Below are 22,894 nucleotides of genomic sequence, written 5' to 3'. Positions count from 1 at the left end.
CATTCTTAAAAATCACTCACCCTTATTGGCCAGTTGCTTTCTAGATAAGTACTATGAATCTAAAAGAAAAAAAAATAACATCAAAACAAACAAAAAAATGACCATATCAAGCTTCAATAAAGTAGGGCTAATTATAACACCTTTGATGTTGAGACTCCTTTTTCAACCACAATTACTATTTTCCCCCAATACCACCAGTGAATCATAAATGTTAGATTGTTAATACAAGAAATACAGAAGTGCATTAACAACATACAATAAATCATCATAGATTAATAACTAACTTCTTTCCCCTTAGGCACTTCTTTTCCATGAGAATCTTCCATGGGAATGTATAAATTTTGATAAACGCAGCAGTTGGGAAGGACTTCCAGTGTTGAGATGAAATTTCTAATCCAATCAGAAATGCAAACCAGCATGCTCAAAAGCCTTGTTACGAAAGCACTTCCCTGGGATGCATCAAATTACATCTTTGTCCTGGATTTGTCATGTCACAAGACACGATGAAGAGACGATCCAGGATCAAACACCAGTCCTTGTTCTAAAGCAAGTCAGGTAAGTGCCTTCATATGAACAAACTGCTGGTTCTCAGAGGTATGTTGCTCTCCACAAAAATTCCCAGTTGTCCTAGTTTTCTTCCTACAGAGAATGAGAACTTTGCCCTCTGACCTCAGTTTCAGAGTGCGGAAGTGCTATCTAGTCAGCTAAAGTGGAAACTCAACTGTATTCAGAATCTTACCTACGTGGTTAGTGTCACATGTTGCTTAATAAGAGCAATTATTGCTCTATGAGAAAAATAACATACTGGTACATAATTTTCCAAATAAATTAAAAAAAAAAATTCAAATGCCAGTATGAAAGATAACAGATTAGGAGATATTTAACTTTTCTTCTATGATGGAAAAAAAGGATCTGTGCCATTACTACCCTTGGGAAGTAATTTCTTCTTCCCAAGCTTTGTTTTGAATTACACAGGCAGATGCTACTTAAGGCTACTTGAAATACAGCCAACATCATAAGGCTGTATTCATCAGTTGCATATGCTTAAAGCAATCTGCATAAACATATAAAGAACAGAACTAATCCCTTAAAAATTTCTTGCATGTCACACTTACTCTCCCTCTCAAAGCACAGAAAATGAATTAAACTACTTCTTCCTAGGATCAAAAAAATACCTTTATTTTCTCATGGATTAGACTCAAATTCATAACCACAAAATAGAGACGGTCAATATTCCCTTACCATTTGTCAAGAAGCTGTACCCAAGAGAAAGTAAAATGGCAATAATTTCATACTAGAGAGAAGTATGGAAGAGAGTGATGAGATTAACTGCAAATTTTAGCAAGCACAGAAGACACAAGCAACCAGTAAGAAGTACCTGTACAACATGCCAATGCCGGTGTCCTAGTAAAGTGCTTAAACCCTGAGAATCTAAACTGCCATCTGAAAATGGAACTCTTTCCCTGGTAGGCTTATGTTCAGAGTATGCTGAAGTATTTCTTGGATTCTGAGCCTGTGTTGCATCCCCACAGTTCAAATACAAACGATCTTCTCCTTGCAGGAGGACTTGTTCCTGGTTACTCTGTTTTAAAACAAAATAAAATAAAATAAAATAAAAGTAGCTTTCAGTTCTGTGCACAGGAAAAAAAAGGAAAAACATTTGATCAATGTATTAACAAATTAAACAACAAAAAAACCCAAGCATTATGGCAGTTCTGAACCTTCACATCACTTTATACTGGTAGGCTTTATGTTACATTATTTCAAAGCCATATAAGATGGCCAATTTAACAAAGAATAACTCAACAAACAAACAAAACTTCTTACCATACAAGGGTTAACAGTGAGTGCACTCTTGATGAAATGAAATTGCAGAATACCACTTTGGTGAGCTTCATTTTTTGCATCTCTTTCAGACTTGATGTTTTGAGAAGCATTTCCATAAATCACCCACAGATGATACCCTTCTGAACCCCAGGTCTAGATGTAAATAATAATAATTAAAAAAAAAAAAGAAGCAAAACAACAAAAGCATTCATTCTTACAAGCAACATTAAAAATAAGGCTTTGCATACATACTTCATTATCGGGCATAATAGATGAAAAAAAATCATTAGCTGTCCGCTCTTCTCTCAAAGAAACATTTGCGTTAAGAAGTACAGTATAGATACTTCACTCATTAAGTGTAATAAAGCTAAAGAAAGCCAGTTTGCTCTTCTGAAAGCTCTTTTACTACAAATAATTTTTAAAAAATTAATAGGCATCCCCCTGTGACAGTATTTTTACATTCATGCTTACCATAGAACTGATCTTTAGAGGGTCCTTTTTGGTACCATCAGACTGATACCTTAAAAACAAAAACAGAACAGAAACTTTGAGTTCGGAATTACTTTATCAAAATAAGAAATGATCTTATCTTTGTATTGTCATATAATTCTGCATTTACACTCATCTTCAACTGTAAAGCCTAAAAGGTGAAGTGATGTTAATTGTCTAGAGTAAACGTAATTGTGATCTCTGGAGTGTTAGCAAATGTCCAGTAAATATATATGGGCACCAAGGGAATTTTAACAATGTTTGTCTGCCAAAGTCTACCTTAAGTGGAATTAGCTTTTATGGGGAGAAAGATCACTACAAAACTCCTAAATAACATTCAATGACTTTCACAGGTAAGGAATTATAAAAGATCAAAAACTAAGGTAGTGCATTAGTTACTAATTATCTTAATTAGACAAAAGAAATGTTCTAAAATAATATTTTACAATTTAATGAGAGAATACTCACGCAAAATCACCTCCTAAAGTACAAATAAGCTGAGCACCAAAAACACTCCATAAGGACAAGCCTCCACATTCCCAGGTCACCATAACAACACAGCTATCAGGTGACCATCTGATTAGCTTAACAGGCCCTGTTTTATTCCAAATATCTGTTAAAAAACAGACAGTAAAATATGATGTGAAAAAACGTCATGTTCTCCAACTTCTCTCATCCTAACAGTAGAAAATAAAACATAGGGAAATAAGTACTTGATTTTTCAGTAACTCTTTGCTGCACTCACCCACATGAATAAAAAACAAATTAAGAATTAACACCTTCTTTCAAATAAATTTTGAGTTTAATAGAAAACTAGAAAGACATGAAAATGGGCCAGAAACACACCATGCTATGACAATCACATAATTGCAATTCTGGTAAGATGGTTTTCAGGGAAAAAAAGATTTTACAGCCACTCTTGAAACTTTTTCCTCTGGCACATCACATGACTGTGAAACTCTTATTTACCTATTCATTTTTTTTCGGTTGAAATTTACAGGCATGCACACTTTCAGTTCAAGACATAACTCATCCCTTTTTATGTTCCCCACTTATAAGCCTACACTAAAAACTGGGTTTTTGTTCACTGCACTTCTGGCAGGGGACTGCTGGATTACCCCAAAAAATATTTTCTGTAATCTTAGGACTCTGCACATCAGTTCAAATTTCAAGTTAACTCCTGCCTTTTTTATTACATTCATTATTAGTTTTGACAATAATCTCTCATTTTCCTAGTAAGTAATGGAAAAGTGATATAGAGATGATGTGTGAACATCAGAGACCTGCAGCACTTCAAAAGGCACAACAGCAGCATGATCTGTCAGCTATAGATTCACTCCAAATCAAAAAACTCACATATGAAACATCCAGAACACAATTAGAAGCAAGCAGCAAAAAGAGCAAATACACAGAGAGTAATTCAGTATACACATGCAAGAGTAGTAACCAATGCGATCAGTGGTAACAGAAAATAACAGTTTTTAAGTAGTTAAAAATATGGTTGTTTTTTTTTTTCTATCAGTACCCAAAAAACAGCTAGAAAATTCAAGCAATAAAATTAGCTCACCAGGATATTGTTTTGGTGTTAGCTCCAACTTATGAGAAAATTGCATGGCTCCAGTGGTGGTATCTATAGTATAAACCTGCACAGAGCCACTGGAAGAGATTACAAACACTTTAGTCTACAATTCATTTGAACTTCTCATCAATTTCAAGACGTTAATAAAAGGGTTACAACTTAATTTTCATACATAACTCTGTTTTCTCACTAACTCAACTTGTCCAGACACAACAGAACAACTTCTTTACAAACTTGTTGCACAGTATGTAGAACAGACATACCACATCAAGTTACACTTATATACATATTTCGAGGACCAGAAAAAAAAAGTTTTACAATAATCAATACACCAAAACTTTTTAATTCTTTGTAAACGTAAGTGTAGATATGATCCACACATTTTTATGGCTTCCAACTGCATTACAAGCTGTATGAGTAAACTCCATTTTCACTAGGTGCTAGGGTTTCATTAGGAGTGCAGCAGTGCAAACTAAGATCCATATATTACAGTAACGGTTCTTCAAAGGCAAATGCCAACATCCTGTATCATTACTACTAGGATGATGACTACGAGTCATAAGACATTTGAAGACCTATATGATCACAGTCTTATGAAATACTCTGAAAAAAACCCCAATATATATATTTTTTAAATTGCACTCTACGACATCTAGAACACTGTTACACAGGAAGAACTGTAGTTTCTCCTATATATATATATTAAAAAAAGTAGTAAAAAAAATTGTAGTTGTGGTATTTATTTAAGTTTTATTTCTAGATACTCCTATATTTAAACAGGCAACGTTTTTCCCAATCAAAACAGATCATTCTGTCAGTTGGCTACAAAATGCTACTTCTGTTCAATATTATTACAATTAACTGCTTAAAATTGACTTTATAATCCTGCTTTGAAATTAACTGCGACAGTAGCACATTTCCAATCCTTGCTACTAGTCCAGATGCTTTCTTTCTCCCCAAAGCTGGAAAAAAGCATCAATTGCAATCTCAGTTCAAGCAGGACTTCCCTCCTGGTTTCCTGACACAATATAATACACTAGGAAGACCAATCATTTTCATCCTTAAACTTCTGCAACACAAGTTGGTGAAAATAAATAAGTACTTGTGTTACACAAGGAAATATGTATTTTTTTCCCCACTGAACCATTCTTACAAAACTTACTTGGCACATCCAAATGCCATTAGTCTGTATTTGTTATTCACTGCCACACAAGTTCCATCAACCACATCTTGTGCCCAAACACCATGGAGCTGCTGTAAAGAAAGAAAGTCATAAAATGTTGAGTTGAGTTAAACAGTGCTTTCATTCATAGTACCCACTTTCTATCCACGTGCTACCCATGCATGCCATATAATTAATTTGCTACTTGACTGTCATCACCTCAGTAAACTTCTATTACAAATATCAACATTAATGACATGGCTCAGGTAAACAGCTTCCCCATGTACTGGCATCCTTCTCTATTTTTTCAATTAGTAATCACGAAACCAGGTTTCACATACAACAGACTTTATTTCAAAGTTCTGAATAACCAAATCAAGTAATTACCTATAAGGTAAGTATGTCCCTGCTACTACATAAAAACTAGTAGGTGGTGCCAAGGATGGAAACAAAACACGAAGCAGGAGAATAAAACCCTCATCTGCAATTGCCAAAATTGTATTATAAGACGGTGAAGGAGTCTAGGTGCAAGTAAATGAATTCTTCTATTTTTTTTTCTAATAGAATAAAATAATTCAGCTGGAAGGGAGCCTTCAGAGATCATCTAATCCTTCTGCCTGATCAGAAGAGATTGAATGATAAAACGTAGTAAGGCTCATAGGCTGAGCTACAGAAAGGAAGTGCATAGCTTAGAAGAGCTTCCAAAAATTCATAAATACGCTTGTCACTATGAGAAGAATTAGACTTAATTTCAGCTGAAAGCTAGATATAGCTACAATATTTTGCCACAGGAGAAACCTCTTTGTATCACTACACTTCTAACTAGTAAACAAACTGTCTGTCACAGACAGTAATAGGACCTCAGAACTATGATGACATTCCAAACCAAACAAAATTAGAAATTTTACCTGCTACTTTCTATTTTATATTCTCCCACAGACTTGTACTGCCCCTAAAACAATCTAGTTCAAATATTCATCTGAAGTACTGCTGTTATGTTAACTCCTAAGCTTTTTTTTTTTTTTTTTTTCATTTTTTTTTTCCTTCTTTGTAGTTGAACAGAAGTTAAAATAAAAAGCTAACCGGAAGGTGGAGACCAGGGAGCAAATATCTATTGTAGAATGTGTGCTATAAATGCTAGAGGGAATATACCTCAGCAGTGAATCTACTTGACATTGGTGTAATGAAACCAACTCTGCCATCATTAAAAACAACTGCAAAACCATCAAGTGTAGCGCAGTACTCCATATCTCTGATGTAAACATCTTCAAATCCCAAAAATGAACCTGCTGAGAAAACATCACTGATTTAAAAATATGTCAACATGGTGACAATGCAAATCAACAACTTTCCAGTTACTTACTACTTCACAGCAAAGGCTAATTTAAACAGGCTGTTTCGTCCACATTTAAAAAAGGCAAATTTTTCTAATCTCTGTTTCAAAGCACGTTCTATTTTATATTAGACAATATTTCTTCATCAAGAAGACCCCACAATATATACACATACATATATATATATACCTCGAGAAGACTGCAAGTCCACAGAAAAAGGAACTGTACACAGGTTGATGGCCTTTCTTCCATTGGTCATACCATCCCAGTGAACAAGATGGAGAAATCCATCAGCAGTAGCAACAAGTAGATCCTCTAACGTGGACTGCAAACTAACAAATGTATTTGTAATTCTCTTTAAAATCTGTAACTCAAATCAATGTCACAGAAGTATCAATTAGTGTAACAAACATCACATTACTGCCTTTTGCATAAATAAGTTGGGAAATTATATCAATTAAGTTATAATTGAAGTGTGTAAGCCTTTTAGACAGTAGGATACCAAGCTCATAAAATATAGTACCTCTTTGTTTTATTCCAGGAATCAGAAATTATTAACAGGTCTGTATCATCAGAGTAATTGTTTAAATGGTACACAAAGAACTGTAGATTATACTCATACTACTTTTGAATAAATGTAAGATGCTGCAGACAATCAACTAGTCATCCTTAGCAGAAAACTACCAATATCACCAAAGCCGTAAACAATACTTCCTGTGCTCTCGTTAGGATCATTAATCCAGCAGACACTGGATTTCTCCTAAGTAATTCCCAAAAAATCTCTAAAATTCTAAAACTACTGTTAATCTATACATATGTAAATAACAACCTGAAGCCTTCTATGAAAGCTTTTCCCAACATTTACTACATGTATTTCAATGTCCATTTCTTCCTTTGAAGCCTATTTCCAATTTGCATTTTGTTGTTTTTCCATCCCACCCCAATGCTATAGAGTTTCACTGACTTGTTATGTTAAGTCTATCTACAGAGAAGGCAATCACCACAAAAAAATAGAGGTAAACAAAATCTTTCAGATGAAACATCTGCGGACAACTGGAGGAGATGCTGAAATTCTGCCTATAGTTTTGCTTATGCACCTATGTCTCCATTAAATATCTAATCTATACTTTGAGCACATTGTATAGTAACGTAATACTGAATATAAACATATTATGTACCTTTTTACTGAGTGTCAAAATATATTGGCAAGCACAAAAGGAAACAATTCCTGACTTTTTCACCTTTTCAGGCTTTCTAAAGGTTCCTATCCAGTTTCCTCTTCTCTTTTTAGCAAGCAGCTGCAATAAACAGAAAAGTTCTAATGCAATTAATGAACGTACCTTGTGATAGAAGCTTGCAAGTCCAACACTTTCTTCATTTCAACATTTAAAGAAGGAGCACATTGCTCTTCTTTATAATGTGGGGTTCCCTTTAAGTGTGGGCTTCCTCTAAAACAGAAAGAAACACAAATACTGAAACAAGATGCCAGTGAAAAAAGGTAGCAGTTATTTTTACAATTCTTACTAATTTTTTGTTACGTATATCAGCCACCTACTACCTGTCTGTAAGGAACACAAGTTGCTCTAAAAGTAATGTCTCCTATTTAATTCCTTGGAAACGACAAGAGATACAAAGAGTACAATAACACTTTTTGATAGAGAAAATTCTCAGCTACCAAGCACTAGTTTTCAACAGTCACCAACATAAGCTATGCATTTATGCCTGTGATGCTCAAGAGCCTGCACATCCACACTAGAACAGGCAGCTCACTGTTGCTGTTGTCACTGCTGAAACGCAACATCTACCACTTCACTGTGCTCACATTCACTGTTTGGTCAATGAATGCCAGTGGGTGCCATTTTTTTTCCACAAGGAGGAATTCAGTGACACATCTTCATGTCAGACACTGTTCTGACAGACTGCCCCTCTGCTTCCATTTGTCATATGGCAACAACATATAATGGAATACTCTTGGGAATAGGGACAACCTCTACTGCCATACCACCAACACCTACTTCTGACACCAACTTAATAAGACAGGGGGTATTACTTTCCGAACAGCCCTTGTAGAACACAATTTTAAAGCAAAAATTGTAATTGGTAGTATCATCCTATGTGTCTGTAAGGAGTACGCAAGCAAACTAAGACAATGAGCAGACAATGAATGTTATAACAATTGCAAATTCATTCTTTGTCAAAAAGCATTGCAGGTTTAGACTGTAAAACACTCATGTTGCTTCACCTCCTTTTACCAGATCAATGTTTCCATCTTTAATTCCTCATAACTCGACAGGCAGACATTTATTATAATAATTCATATGACTATTCCCCCACAGTAAATTATCAATAAGTGTTTTACCTAACAAGAAAAGGGATAAAAGAGATGACCGAGAACTTCCTTAAAACAGACCATTAAATTTTATCAGTTTCTAGATGGTGAAAGCTTCTAATGTATATTTTCCTCATTTTAAATTTAATTCTCAAATACAAAATATAACATCCTTACTTGTCTAGCTTATTCAATGTACCATATGTTCAGTTAATAAAAAAAAAGTTGACTTAATGTAAGTATTGTGACTTGACGTCATCCTGTGCTGAAATGAGCATCACACTGGTTAACATTCAAAGTTACACTGGTTAGCATTTCAAAGGAATTGTAGATAAGTTAGAGTTTTGTCTAACATCATTAGTCAGAAACAAATATATACACAAATCTATGTCATCTTGGGTTTTAGCTAAGAAAATATTTTACCCTACAGCAAGGCAGCCAATGCAACTACATGAGACATGGCACATAACCATGCAGCTGCAGTTTTTGAGAAGTTTGACATCAGTGACACCTTAACCTCTTTCCTGACTTTCTTGACCTCAGTTGGCTTTAAGCACCTTAATTTCATTACTATTTTATAGCAAAACATCGAATTCAGATAAACTATTCTTTGATGTATACTACACCTACTCTTAAGCAAGGCTAAAGATTTATGCTATCTGAGGTAAGAAAAAAGCAACCCTTAACAAGGTAAAGTTTACAAAGTTTACACACCAATATACTAACATGTTTTAAGAACAACACCATAGGGGTCATAGAAAAAAAATAAATCTGTAACGTTAGTTAATTTTATGTCCCCAGACTGCATACCTTGTCTAAACAAGTGTACATAAAAAAAAAACATAAAAAATTACAAAACACAGCTGACTTGGAAAAAAACAGACCTCACAGTAGCCAGCTATTGTGACAGACTGACTGAAGGCCCAAAATACAAGGAAGTTGCCTAGTTAATGCTACTGTTGTTGTTGGTCTTTCTTTAAATACTATGCATTTCTTGGAAGTTCCACCTGATTTGTCCTCACTCTTTCTAAACTAAAAAAATGGCTTAGTTCCTTCAAATCTCTGCCACTACCAGCAATGTATAATCCTGGGATTTGGAGAAGGGGACAGAAAACAACTAGAAATCATCAGATGTCTGAGTATACGCCTTTCAGTCCATGTGGACACATAGGCTCAGACAGACTGTTCCCAAGCAGTGTGACAGAACTGTAGCTCATCAAGAATCAGTGGTACAACTCAATCTCCTAATCAAACAAACAAACAAAAAAATTGACAGGAAAAGGTTGTGTAACGTTTAAGTGTTATTGTAACACACCATGTAAATGACTTTAACTGACAGGTACATAACCAAGTATAAATAGTGGTTTTATGGAGGACAAAATTCAAGCCAGAATGGGAACACCACAATTGAAAAGATGTTTTTTGTGGGAAGATAATATTTCATAAGGTCAGACTTCTTTTACTTTAAACACCACTGATAAAAATAGTTTGCAAGAGTCTTTCAGATTTCAGTTTTATGAGGTCATATCAGCACATTTGTTTCAAACTGCAGAGTACATCTTTTTCCAGAAAGTCATCATCCTGATGATGATGATCCTGACTATCATCCTGAGTGAAACTCAAAAACTTCAGTATTTTAATTTATTACCCTCGACTACCAATTCAAAGTAAATGCCTGCCATGGGTGCAGGGTGAACACAGTACACTGTGTTCATACAGTCCACATCTGCATGAGTCAGCCTTACTAGTTAAGCTACTTTGACCTTTAAACAAAGAATTTGCTTTGCTGACAGAAGCAGGAAAGAATGTTTGGTCTGCACTGCCACATCAGCATCTGCTACTGTTGTATCCAAATTTTAAGTAACTCTCCCTTGTGCAAGAATTGAGAGGAATGGACACATTCCAGTAACCAACTAGCTACACATATTTCACCTCTAATCTAATTCTTCAGTAAGGAGACAACCAAAACCATCTTCATGAAGTTAAAGAACATGCGCTTGAAACAGTATGAAAGAAAATGTAAGTAAGTGAAAAACTAAGCGAATTGCAAGTGAAACAGTGGAAAATCTTTAGTCTGTCTTTCAGAGTTCAGTCTTAATTCCTGTATGTAGCTGAAGTGTCAAAACATGTTTTACTCGGCCTCAATTCATTGATTTTAAGGATACTGGCCACATCTGTGGCCTCTCAACCTCTGAATAAGTCTCTTAGCACTCGGAATTGGGAAAAACCCCCCACTTCATTAGTGATCCAAGAAAAAAACCCAGATATAGAATAATTTGAGTTGGAAGGGACCCTTAAAGGTGATCTAGTCCTACTCCCCTGCAATCAGCAGATGCCTACAGCTGCATCACGTTGTACAGAGTCCTGCACAGCCTGAACTTGAATGCCTCCAGGGATGGGATATCCACCAACTCTGTGAACAGCATGTTCCAGAGCCCAACCAATTTTATTGTAAAAAGCTTTATTTTATCCAATTTAAGTTTTCCCTCTTTTAGTTGAAAGCATTTCCCCTTGTCCTATCACAACAGACCCTGCTAAAGAGGTCCAAAGAAGGGCAACAAGGCTTGTGAAGGGCTTTGAGAATACGCCCTATGAGGAGAGGCTGAGGGAACTGGGGCTGTTTAGTCTGGGGAAACGGAGGTTGAGGGGAGACCTTATTGCTCTCTTCCAATATCTGAAAGGTGCTTACAGCAAGAGCGGGGCTGGTCTCTTCTCACTGCTGACAGGTGACAGGATGAGGGGAAATGGTCTCAAGTTGCAGCAGGGTAAGTTTACATTGGGTATCAGGAAACAAGCCTTTACAGAAAGGGTTGTTAAGCACTGGAATAGGCTCCCCAGGGAGAAGGTTGAGTCACCATCCCCGGATGTGTTTAAAAACCATTTGGATGTGGTGCTCAGGGACATGATTTAGCAGAGGGTTGTTAGGGTAGTATGGTTAGGTCATGGTTGGACTCAATGATCTTGAGGGTCTTTTCCAATCTGAGTGATTCTATGATTCTTTCTTATAGAGCCCCTTTAGACATTGAAAGACCACTATCAGGTCTCTCCAGAGCCTTCTCTTCTCTATATTGAACAGCCCCAGCTCTCTCATCCTGTCCTCACAGGGAAGGTGTTTGATCCATAGATAATTTTTGTGGCTCTCCTCTGGACATGTTCCAACATGCCCACCACATCTCTCCTGTACTGATGACTCCACACCTGGACACAGTACTCCAGGTGAGGCCTCACCAGCACAGAGTAAAGGAGCAGGATCACCTCCCTCATACTGCTGGCCACGCTTCCTTTGATGCAGCCCAGGATACAGTTGGCTTTTTTGACTGGGAGAGCACACTCGTGTCCAGCTGCCTATCCACCAGTACTCCTACGTTCTTTTCAGCAGAGCTGTGCCCTATCCTTACATTCCCCAGCTTGTACTGAAGCAGCAGGTGCCAATTGCAGTGACATGGAATGTGTAGAGTGCTACATTATTTATTTTTTTAAGGTAGCATACAAGTCCTTTAGTGATGTTTCAGATCTTGAAGATCAAGATGTATTTTTTTTTATGACCATATTCATTCCCTGTTCCATATTTTACGTTATACTCTAGATGCTTATTCATAGAAAACTAGCATTATACCCTTTTACAAAGCCTCTGTAAGATGCTGAAGATCTAAACAACTAACTCTCATGAATCACTTTTAAAATAAGGCTACAGAAATACGGTATATTTTCCCCTATTCCAAAATTCATTCACTAGGCTTTTCCCACACTAGCCACCTGATGTAACCTCCAGCTTGACCTTCCCCACATTAAAGAGAAGCATCTAAGTAGGCAAACTGCTAAAATTCTTATCATGAAGTCACGTTCTGTTGTATTTCTTTTTTTATCTTGCAGGGAGAAGAACTGGCTCTCTGAGTGATATTTTAACTCTGTTAGAAAACTATGTTGAAAATAAAAGATGCAAGACCCAACACTGACAAAACAGAGAAAGGGACTAAAAAGCAAAGCAAAAACAAAACAGCCAACCCAACAACATCAGTTTCCACAACTCACAGCTGCCTGGGAAGCAGTGGAGACACTACTGAAAAACACATTCAAAACTCTAGACTGGTTCATTAGGAAATATACGTAGAAGAAATAACTGAAATGCACAAAGTAAAATATTTTTTATTCATATTTGGGACTATGAACTTCTTAATAGTTGCTGTTAAAATGGTTCCTTCAGTTGTATGTTTTGAATTTTTATTTATTTATTATGTTTCAGCTAATAAAAAGCAATAAGCAGTCCTGGGAGGGGAAAAAAAAAAAAAGGCAAACAACATTTGCTGATGAATTTACAACACCATCATCACCTTTAAATGCAACTCTTCAGTAACAAGCCACTGTCTACCATGCTTTTACAACCAGTTCTGAAAGTAAGTAGAACAAGTTGCACTATGAGCTTTGATTTCCATGTAATCTTAATCTTCTGACCTCTAAACTTCTTTATCTCCACAGATACTGCAGCCAGCCATCAGCATATAAAATATGTCTGGCTTAGTCCGCATCTATATGCATGCGACAGAGAAAGCCAGACAATGATTTAAAGAGAGCAAATAGAAATAACTACAAAGAAATGAGGAAGGATTTAAAGTAATTCTCTCTACAGTTTCTTTCTACCAGAGTAAATAATAGGTTTCTGTGGTTTCAGAAGTACCATGGTGCGGTTGACACAGCAGAAGGAAGGGATGCCATCCAGATGAATCTTGATAAACTCAAAAGGTGGGCCCTTGTCAACCTAATGAGGTTCAACATAGAAAAATGCAAGGTTTTGCACTTGGGACAAGATAATCCCAGATAGGTATACAAACTGGGAGAACTCCTTGGGAGCAGATCTGTGGAGAAGAACTTTGGGGTTCTGAATCATGAAAAACTACGTGAGCCAGCAGAGTGGACTTGCAGACTAGAAGGCCAATGGTATCCCGGTCTCCATCAGGAGAGGGGTTGCCAGCACAGCAAGGGAAGTGATTGTCCCCCTCTATTACGCTCTCATAAGGCCACATGTGGAATACTGCGCCCAGGCATGAAGACCTCAGCACAAGAAAGAATTGGAGCTGTTTGAGTGGGTCTGAAGGAGAGCTATGAAGATGGTCCAAGGGCCACAGTACCTCTTCAGTTAAGACAGGCTGAAGGAACTAGGCTTGTTCAAACTGGAAAAGAGAAGGCTTTGGAGAGACCTCATTGCGGCCTTCCAATATTTAAAGGAAGTTTATAAACATGATTGAAATACACTTTTTACATGGGTAGATAGTGATAGGACAAGGGGGAATGGTTTTAAACTAAAGGATGGGAGATTTAGATTAGATGTCAGATGGAAGTTTTTTACTGAGAGAGTGGTGAAGTGCTGGAACAGGCTGCCCAGAAAGGTTGTGGATGCCCCATCCCTGGAGGCATTCAAGGCCAGGCTAGATGTGGCTCTGGGCAATCTGATCTTAGTATTTGGTCTAATGGCTGGCAACCCTCCCTGTGGCTGGGAGGTTGGAACTTGTTGATCCTTGAAGGCCCTTCCAATCCAAGCCCTTCTGTGATTCTAACTGACACACTAATCAACTACTACTTTTAAAAGTGAAATGGTGTCACAAGTTGTATCAGTTTCAAAGATTTCTTAATTGCTTCAGAACCATGTCCTGAACTAGCAAACGCCACAATGATTAATAAAATATTACAACTAATCTAGTTTTAAATATACATTGTCCATGTATATATATGGCCTTATTATATGTATATTATTCTTATTTTATATATGTATATTATATATAATCAATGGCAAAACCAACTTTGTTGTTTTAACAAGGAAAAAAAAAATCACATACAAAATTTAGTGCAAGTTTAATTCCCAAGAACAATTATTTAGTAAGTTAATTAACTGTACATCTCATCAATTATCCCTACAGTTTAAAATTCAAAACACTTATGCACACTAATCTTAAGTGCATTAAATCAGGGGAAAAAAATCCCAACTGATGAGGTAATTTATGGCACCTATAAACAGTCTTGCTAAAGGAAAGGAAAAAGTTTTGAAAAATACCAAAAAAGAGTAGGGCACAAATACTCTAACCAGATATGTAAGCATTAATCCAGTAATATGAACTGGAATATAAACATTAGCTTGTTAATGTGCTCATGCTGGTTAGAACATGACATTCAGGCCTGATTCTAAATTTACGACCCTTAACTCCCATGCAGGCTCCACTTGAGGATATGAAGAAATACGAGACAAAAATATCCTCAGTATTAAATCACCACACAATGTCTTTTCACTTACAAGCCTTAATGTCATTATTTTTGCTGAAATTCTGAATTGAAATAATTAATAATTCAGTAGAGAAAAGTCTCTACTGTGATGGCATTGCACATCTCATCCCTGTGAAACAGTCTGTACAATATCTGTACAAATTTGTTTGGAAATTCCTCAAAAAAATATTGTCACTTTTGTGACACTACTTATGTGCACTACCACTTTTAAGCAGATCACATGCAGAGATTAATCATATTTTACCATCCTACTATCACATATTCTTTTTATTTTGTAGTAATTTTAGTAATATGGTGATAAAATTAGACGGAACTAATAGCAGCAGGACTTTGTACTTGTGTTCACTTCTGGGAAGTATCACAGAATGTGGGCTAATGGCCAACACTGATTCTCTTCCAAGTCTGCTATGAACTGGAGAGAGGTTTTCAAGAGCTGGAACAGTAAAGTAGTCTGAGGCAGTCTATTTTACCTATTTTTTTTAGAAATGTGTTTTTATTCAAATCGATTAAGCAGGACTCAGCATTTATTCCACAGACTAGCAAGCTCCAGCAAAGTATTAATGGAGACAAAAGTATTTCTTCATTAGAACAACTTCATCTTGTAACATTCCTAGAATATTAAGACAATCAAACAATAAAACAAAAAATAATAAACAAACAGCACTATTGAGAGACTCCAGATTAAGTATAAAAGCCTTCCTTTTTCCTTTGGAAAAAATCAGAATTCATAACAGACTGCTGCTGTTACAATGCAAGCATTAATTTTTTCACTTTAAACTAATTTTAGCTTGTATATAAAACATGCATAATGCTGAACAGTCTCTAAACCCTTATAGTATCTACTTCAGTACATCTGAAACCAAATAAGCCTCCAAAGGTATAACAAGACTAATAGTTAAAACAATATATTGCAATACGTATTGAAGTACAAGCAGCTAAAGTGTTTCCCTCACTTCCCCCCCCCCGCACATAATCCTATACAATTTTCTTCTGTTTGTTTGTTTTTTGTTTGTTTGCTTGGTTTTTTTTTTTTTTTTTCCCCGAACAGTTCTACTACGAGTACAAATACAGGTAAGCACTTCAGGATCATCCTGCACCATCACATGTAGGAAAACCTTCGTGTGAAAGATAAAAGAGCAGTGGGTTTACTTTCAGCAGCTTTTTTGGCCCATTTCTTTAATAGAGGCTAAACAACTCATCTAAAGCATTTCAATTATCAACCAAACTCTACAGTTTGAAACAAGTTTTGAAACAAGTATTTGTTTCAAAAATAGCAATGCCTTATACAGCTGTAACTTCACTGCATCTACCAATTGCCTAAAGCAGAGGAATGTAAAATAAACCCTAAAGCCAGGAAAATATCTTCTAATCTGCTTTTCTAACATTTTTCATTTACTGACAGTAAAATATGCACATTGTATTTAAATGAGAGTTAAGGTGACAGGAGAACTTAAACACAATATTTATTAGTTTTTTCATCCTTATGGGAGGAAATATAATCAAAAGTTCAACTACTCATTAAACTAGAAAGTCCTTCAGAGAATTCATATGCAGCTGAGCAAATTTCTAGTTTGTAATCTCAGTGCACTGTGATCTCATTATGTTTACCTGCAGTGTGTAAGAACTCTTTCCAAGCTGAAATTGTATTAAGAGGGTTTTCCTTTCATTTTATCTTTTTTGTCAAGATGCTTACCATTTACGACTCAGTCAGAACAGGTTATTTAAAGAAAGGATACTGGAGGACCGGCCTCATTCTGCTTACAGGAAGTACATTTGGCCAGATCAGAAATGCTAAGCAGACTATTATTCCAAATTTTACGAATAAGACCAAGTCCAAACTTTAAAGAACACATTAGGAGCAAGTGTGTCTGTTAGCTGATAATATTCTACAGAATCTGTTAACTTCCTGGTACGTCATGAAGGTGGCCAAAGAGAAGAATGGAAGAGGGGAAGAAAACTTTACCTCAGAGATACAGTATGTAGACCTACAGTTGACCTGTTCTCCTTTCATTTTTGTTTCCAGCAGCTGATGAGACACTGTCCTACCCTACTCAAATAAAAGGACAGTCCTCAATCTTCCCAACATTCTGCAAAACTCACCACACTTCCACTCACAGATAACATAGATAAGTAACTACGTAAGTCAGAGCTGGACAAGTCAGAATTAATGTTTGCATGACTGTTAAAATATCACAAGCAAGTGCCATATCATGAACTGAAGAAAATCACCACACAAGTATCATATCACCCCATGCTCCTGAACTTCGCAATCCTGCTAATGAACAGAAAGTTCTAACAACTAGTTCCTCGCACTCGGAGCTACTTCAAGGTCACTTCCTAACACTAGCCCTTCTGTTACACTGTATGAGGGCCTGCAAGCTAAGCTACTAGAATCCTGGGGACAGCGCGCAGGGAGTTAAAGAAGGGAAAGAAGTGGGTTTAGTTTCCCCATCAGGCAAGCAACCTAGCTTGCCTTAAGTCACAGCTGCATAATCACTACTGCCAGCACACAGGAAGGAGCCAAGAACATACTCCTACAGTGGGAGAAAACAGTAAGATGATCCCTTTCAGGCACAACACAAGAAATACATGAGTCCTTACAATGATTTTTTAATTGCCTCATAGTTAACAGTACAGATTTGGTAAACTGTGCAGTCCTGTAGAAATAAAATACAAGTATTTCAGTGAAATAGTTTCATCTTTGGCAAACAAAAACATCCCTGAAAAAAGTCAAGGTTTCAGTTCTGAGTTTTTTATTTAGTTTGTCTGTTGGTTCATTTTGGCTTGGGTTTGGTTTGGGAGTTGGATTGTTTTAAATTTGTTTAATATCTGATCAACACAGGAGAAACTATAAAGCAGAACCAGCAGAACTACCTACTGACAAAGCATTGCACCTGCAGAGGAAAAGAAGTTCAACTCATCATAAAAGCTTATAGAACAATCTACAGTTAATTCCAATATACATGATTTACACAAAAACACTGTCTTTCTTTTGATCTAATATAACTAGAACTGTAGTAATTTTAAGGTTTTCAAAATTGAGATCTAAACATAGACAGACTAGTAATCCCAGTAAGTTCAGTAAGATCTTCTTAAGTTAAGTCCATGCATTAGCCTTAGGAGACTGCAAGCAACCCAACAAAAACACTGTTGGGACAAGCACCTTGTCTTTTTCATCCACAGAAAAAGCATTGTATTATCCTTTTGGCTTGACAAATATATCCTGAAGTCCTTGCCATTCAACAGACAACTCAACTAACAAATACTTTCTAAAAAACATGCACTTTTAGGTTGACAAGTCACTTTCCAATATTAATATATGAAAGTTAGTCTGATATAGCTTGATAGCTTTTTTCAAATCCCCCCATAACAGGGCACATATGCAGTAAGAGTGAAAGAAATTCTTGAACTTTATACATACTTCCACATAGTTTCAGATTTTACCAGTTAAAAATATATGCCCAGTAGAAGAGTATGCTATTGGTTATCATTTACTTTGTTTGCATTATTTGCAGCTATAGACATACCAGTTCCTTTATTTATTTCAAAAGTTTTTTAGCAGGCTAAGCTTCTCTATTTTTTTCCCCTCTCCTTTTCTTCTGATGACAGTATGTCAGATGTGAAAAGTCAGTTTGTAAATCTGATCTGCTCCGGTTTCAGAAAAGGCAAGCATTGTAATATAACTTGTCCATATTAGTTTCTGGAAAACTGATAAATAAGTTGCAACAGTAAATTGGATTTAATTTCACAGCTCTGAGGACTATTTCAGAAAAAGAGATGTGTTACAATGGTGTAACACCCACAGCTATCCACCCAATGAAGCAAAAATTAATTCAGTTACAAATTCTCTACTAGCTGCCAAGTCATTTCTTACAATATATATTTGTAAATGAGATTAAAAAAACAAAACACAAAGCAAGCCTTCACAAACACTGAAGTTTTAAATGTTTATGTCTTTAACAGTTATGTCTTATGCTTTCCTCTTATATGACATCATCTTCTTCTGATACTCCTCACAGGTTTCCACTTGCAGACACGGGGCTTTGCCACGTCCTGCCACTCAGAGGCTGTCCCTTGGGGAGAAGCTGCGGGCAGCACTCAGCCTTGGCCTGCTGATATGCTCTTCTTTCCATTTGTGATTTACTTCTCTTGATACCTTTCATAATGTGTTATATCAAATTCCTTTACCATTTTTAGTAAAATAGTTTATTCCTTATCTCAGTCGAGTAATTCCTCCTTCTCACTTCTCCAATGGCTTCCCATGGCGGAAGGGGCAGAGATGGGGAGGGCCTAGCCCCGTCACAGAAAAAAAGCCCCCAGTCCATGACCTACCCATCGACTTTAACTTATTCTGTGAATATGAAAACATCCCTTTGCCCCCATAGAAGTCATTTCTAGCCAATGATGATCAAGATCCTTTTATTATTCTTGTGAATAAATTGCATCCAATCAACAACTATACAGTCTGCCTATGTAAAGATGCAAATAGACAAATACACCATTAAGGTTTTAATCTCTCTTGAATAGTTTCACATCATGCAAAATCACACTAGAAATCAATGAAGGTAACTACAAATGCATCCCATGTACAGTCACATTATATTTTAACAAAGGAAATGTATTATATGATTCACAAGGGAAATAAGATGATAATGACAACATAACACAAAACCGAAATATTTGTACAACTTACTAAAAATAGCTCATATTACGTATAAGATATAGGAAATTTCTTCCCTGTTTGTTTCATAAATATCTCAAGTATTGTAAAGTTGGAGGGAGGAGAGGAATTTATAAAAAAAAAAAAATGTAGCCCTAATAATTCCTAAGAAACATGATATATTTAACTGAACTACCATTAAGAAACTATTAAAGTTTGTGAAAGATCAGGAATCCAAAAATGTCTTATATCAATTACAAAATTAGACATTATTAACTCTGCTATTCAGAATTTTGAGACCTCATGAATTCCCAGTAAGTACCAGGAATCCTGTCAGTGTGCAGCAAGACAATTAGATCAGCTTCTCCTCTGAAATGACTCTAAATCCAAATAAAGATACTCTATATAGTCATTAAGGTTTAAAACACAAACAAGAGAAAAATGTGTTCGATCATATAATCTGCCCAGGACTTGTCTGCTCACTTTTTCCTACACTGTGAGGACACAAAGAAAGTTTACAATACTTACTTGGGATACAGTGGCTCATAAAGGTACTTGTCTCTTGCTGAAGGGATTTCAAAAAATAAGATGTATCCATTCGCAGTCTGAAAGAGAAATACTGATAAAATGCATATCTGGACATCTAGATGCATAAGTAAACTCTATGCAGATTCTTGTCATTTCTACATGTCTTATATAGAATGAGCTCACCTACACACTATCAATTTTCAGACATACTAAAAAATAGTGCTTCGAAATTTATCCTATATAAAATCCATTCTACCTCTCAAAATCCACTGAACATATCACTCATTTGGGAGAAAACATGAAAATATGCTGTTGACGTAGGCATGCCACAGAGGTTTGTTTGACTCATACAGATCTAAATATGTGAAAATAGACAGGTATGTGGAACTTAGTCACCTAAATCCCAAAAGGAGAAATGAACCTCTAAACAACAGCATCTTGAGTTTTGAATAGGAGAGAATTAGCTGTGCTTTCACAGAGAATTAATGCAGAAAGCAGCTAGTAAAATGGAGCAGGCCTTCAAAGCAAGACCTCCAGATGTTTCAACACATACAGACACCAAAGAAGCCAGGCATTGCCTCTCAGTGTTAGTCATCCAGGTAGGTTTTGGAAAAAAAAAAAAAAAAAAAAAAAAAAAAACACTTCATCGATCCATCTTTAGATAACACAGTATATTTTTAAATTCTTTCAGTGTCTGAAAAAAAAATTCTATTATAATTCAATACCCAGTTACGCTTTTCCTACCTGGGAGACTGATTTAAAACTACAACACTATTCAAAGAACAAACACAAATCATTTAGTTATCAGATGTTGTAATCATGGGTAGAAGCTAATCCAGTGCAAGATGGGCAAATAATCAGGAAAGTTTATTGTTCAAAATTAAGAAGTATAATTTGTTCAAAGCACAAATTTAACCTTTAGGCAAACTGGCAAATGCACTTCAGTTAAACAGTACTTTCATACAAACATTTCAATATAGGCTGAGTATGTACCTAAAGCTTTACTACTAAAGATAAGCAGCACTGAAATGAATGGTTTCAAGTTGCTTTGCAATGTTGGTTTCCTTTTCTGTGAACAAAGGAAAAAGTAACACTTGTTAGCTTCGTCATCAGTTCACAGAAATCAAGTTTTTTGCAATGAAATTGTGTTTCAGCTTCAAGAAAGCCCAATAACGTAATACTAATACAATTCTCGCATTCAAAGCAAATACTTTTCCTATGTAAAACTATCCAAAACATAAAGGTGATATCGAAACAGCCCGAAAATAATTGGAAGATTTTCCATGAGCAGTAATACGTTCAATCATTATACAGGGAAAACAAACAAACAAAACCCCACAAAAACAAAAACAAAGATGCTCATTTCTAATATCTTTACAGGTTCTTTCCATTACATCATTAAATATTTAACCTCCAAGCTACCTTATACTGGAAGGAAAAGTAAAACAATACTCTGAAGTAATCTTTATACTGATACTGTAAGAAGGGCCTAGCTGAACCCCATTCAAAACAGAAGTTACTATTGTTACAGGTCATATCTAGACAGAATCTCAAATTCTGTGAATAGCTGGCTGAAATGCGGAAAATTCAACCAGATACTTGCTGGAAATTGATCACATTCATTCAGATAGGTTTCTATGTTGCTTTATAAACACCTGTTTATATAAACTCTACCAAAAATGAACAATATGTGAACAGTGATGGTGAATATGATAGTCCAAAGCAATACACTAGCTTAGAAATGTACCAACAGTTTAACACTAGAAGATACAAGTAATAAAACTTTTAGAATTTCTAGAGAACAACACCAGTATGAGATCTGCTTAAGCTTGTTAAACTGCCTACCATTAAAGCTATCTGAGATATTATACAGCCTCAGGTGCCAGATCAAAGTTTGCCTTCAGTACAAACAATAATTACCTCACAGCAGATGCTACAAACTGATTCCCCCCTCCCTGTTTGACCATTCAAAATTTTACTTCGTGAAACCTAAGTTTGCAATCTAAGAATTTAAGATACGGGCATATACAATCTGATATCAACTGCAAAAATAGAACACTGCATTTAACCGCCAGAAGTAACTTGAAAGTCCAGTAACTGAATGGAAATAAAGTGAAAAACAGCCTTAATGTTAGTTGAACCATAAGGTTTCTTCAGTAAATGGATCCCAACATCATGGAAAAAAATATACAAATTAATTCAATATAACAAATATATCTCTTCTGAATTCCTGCATGAAGATATAACATGCTTGAGTAGTTTACTTGTGATTATATTCTGTTATAAAATTGAAGAATGATTAGTTTACTCATGGTAAGTTTTACAGAAGTAAAACTATTCTTATAATAATTTAACCACAATAAGAAGATAAAATCTCTACTTACCGAAACAGCTATCATGGTGCCATCAGGCCGCCACTCTGCTTGCTTATAAGGTCCAAACTGAGAAGCTGCTTTTGATAGTTCCTTGTAGCTCACAATTAATACGCTGGGCTGAAGGGAAAAAAAGGAACACGATAATAATTACATCGTTTGTCTAGAAGAAATGGGAATGTAAACAATTATCTTTCCTTACAACACGTTTCTCTTAAAAAGGAAAGCTAAAAAAAAAAAGAGTATTTGACAATGCACAATACAATGGTGCTTTGAAAAATAACTTAAGCTGAAGTCCTGCCACATTAACATTCTTCATCTCACTTTCAAATAAAAGACAA

The 22,894-nt window shown here is 35.9% G+C and overlaps 1 protein-coding gene across 3 annotated transcripts in view; it reads right to left on the bottom strand.

Moving 5' to 3' along the window:
- The window catches only part of RIC1 (RIC1 homolog, RAB6A GEF complex partner 1), a 52,516-nt gene that overhangs the window by 16,819 nt on the left and 12,803 nt on the right, over positions 1-22,894 (bottom strand). Inside the window, exons 2-13 of one of the 3 annotated variants that reach the window (XM_003643000.6) lie at positions 22,566-22,673; positions 20,182-20,258; positions 7,732-7,839; positions 6,581-6,723; positions 6,210-6,346; positions 5,058-5,149; positions 3,884-3,972; positions 2,785-2,929; positions 2,299-2,347; positions 1,828-1,980; positions 1,379-1,582; positions 21-59 (exon numbers count right to left, since the gene is read on the bottom strand). In XM_003643000.6, the coding sequence (XP_003643048.1) occupies positions 21-59; positions 1,379-1,582; positions 1,828-1,980; positions 2,299-2,347; positions 2,785-2,929; positions 3,884-3,972; positions 5,058-5,149; positions 6,210-6,346; positions 6,581-6,723; positions 7,732-7,839; positions 20,182-20,258; positions 22,566-22,673 (1,344 nt within the window). Of the gene's footprint in view, positions 1-20; positions 60-1,378; positions 1,583-1,827; positions 1,981-2,298; positions 2,348-2,784; positions 2,930-3,883; positions 3,973-5,057; positions 5,150-6,209; positions 6,347-6,580; positions 6,756-7,731; positions 7,840-20,181; positions 20,259-22,565; positions 22,674-22,894 lie in introns of those variants that run through there. The other 2 variants (XM_004949066.5, XM_025145070.2) reach the window with 2 other exon arrangements.

The sequence above is a fragment of the Gallus gallus genome, chromosome Z (assembly GCF_016699485.2).
Source record: "Gallus gallus isolate bGalGal1 chromosome Z, bGalGal1.mat.broiler.GRCg7b, whole genome shotgun sequence".
Lineage (NCBI taxonomy): Eukaryota > Metazoa > Chordata > Aves > Galliformes > Phasianidae > Gallus > Gallus gallus.
This window is presented reverse-complemented; position numbering and strand designations above follow the sequence as displayed.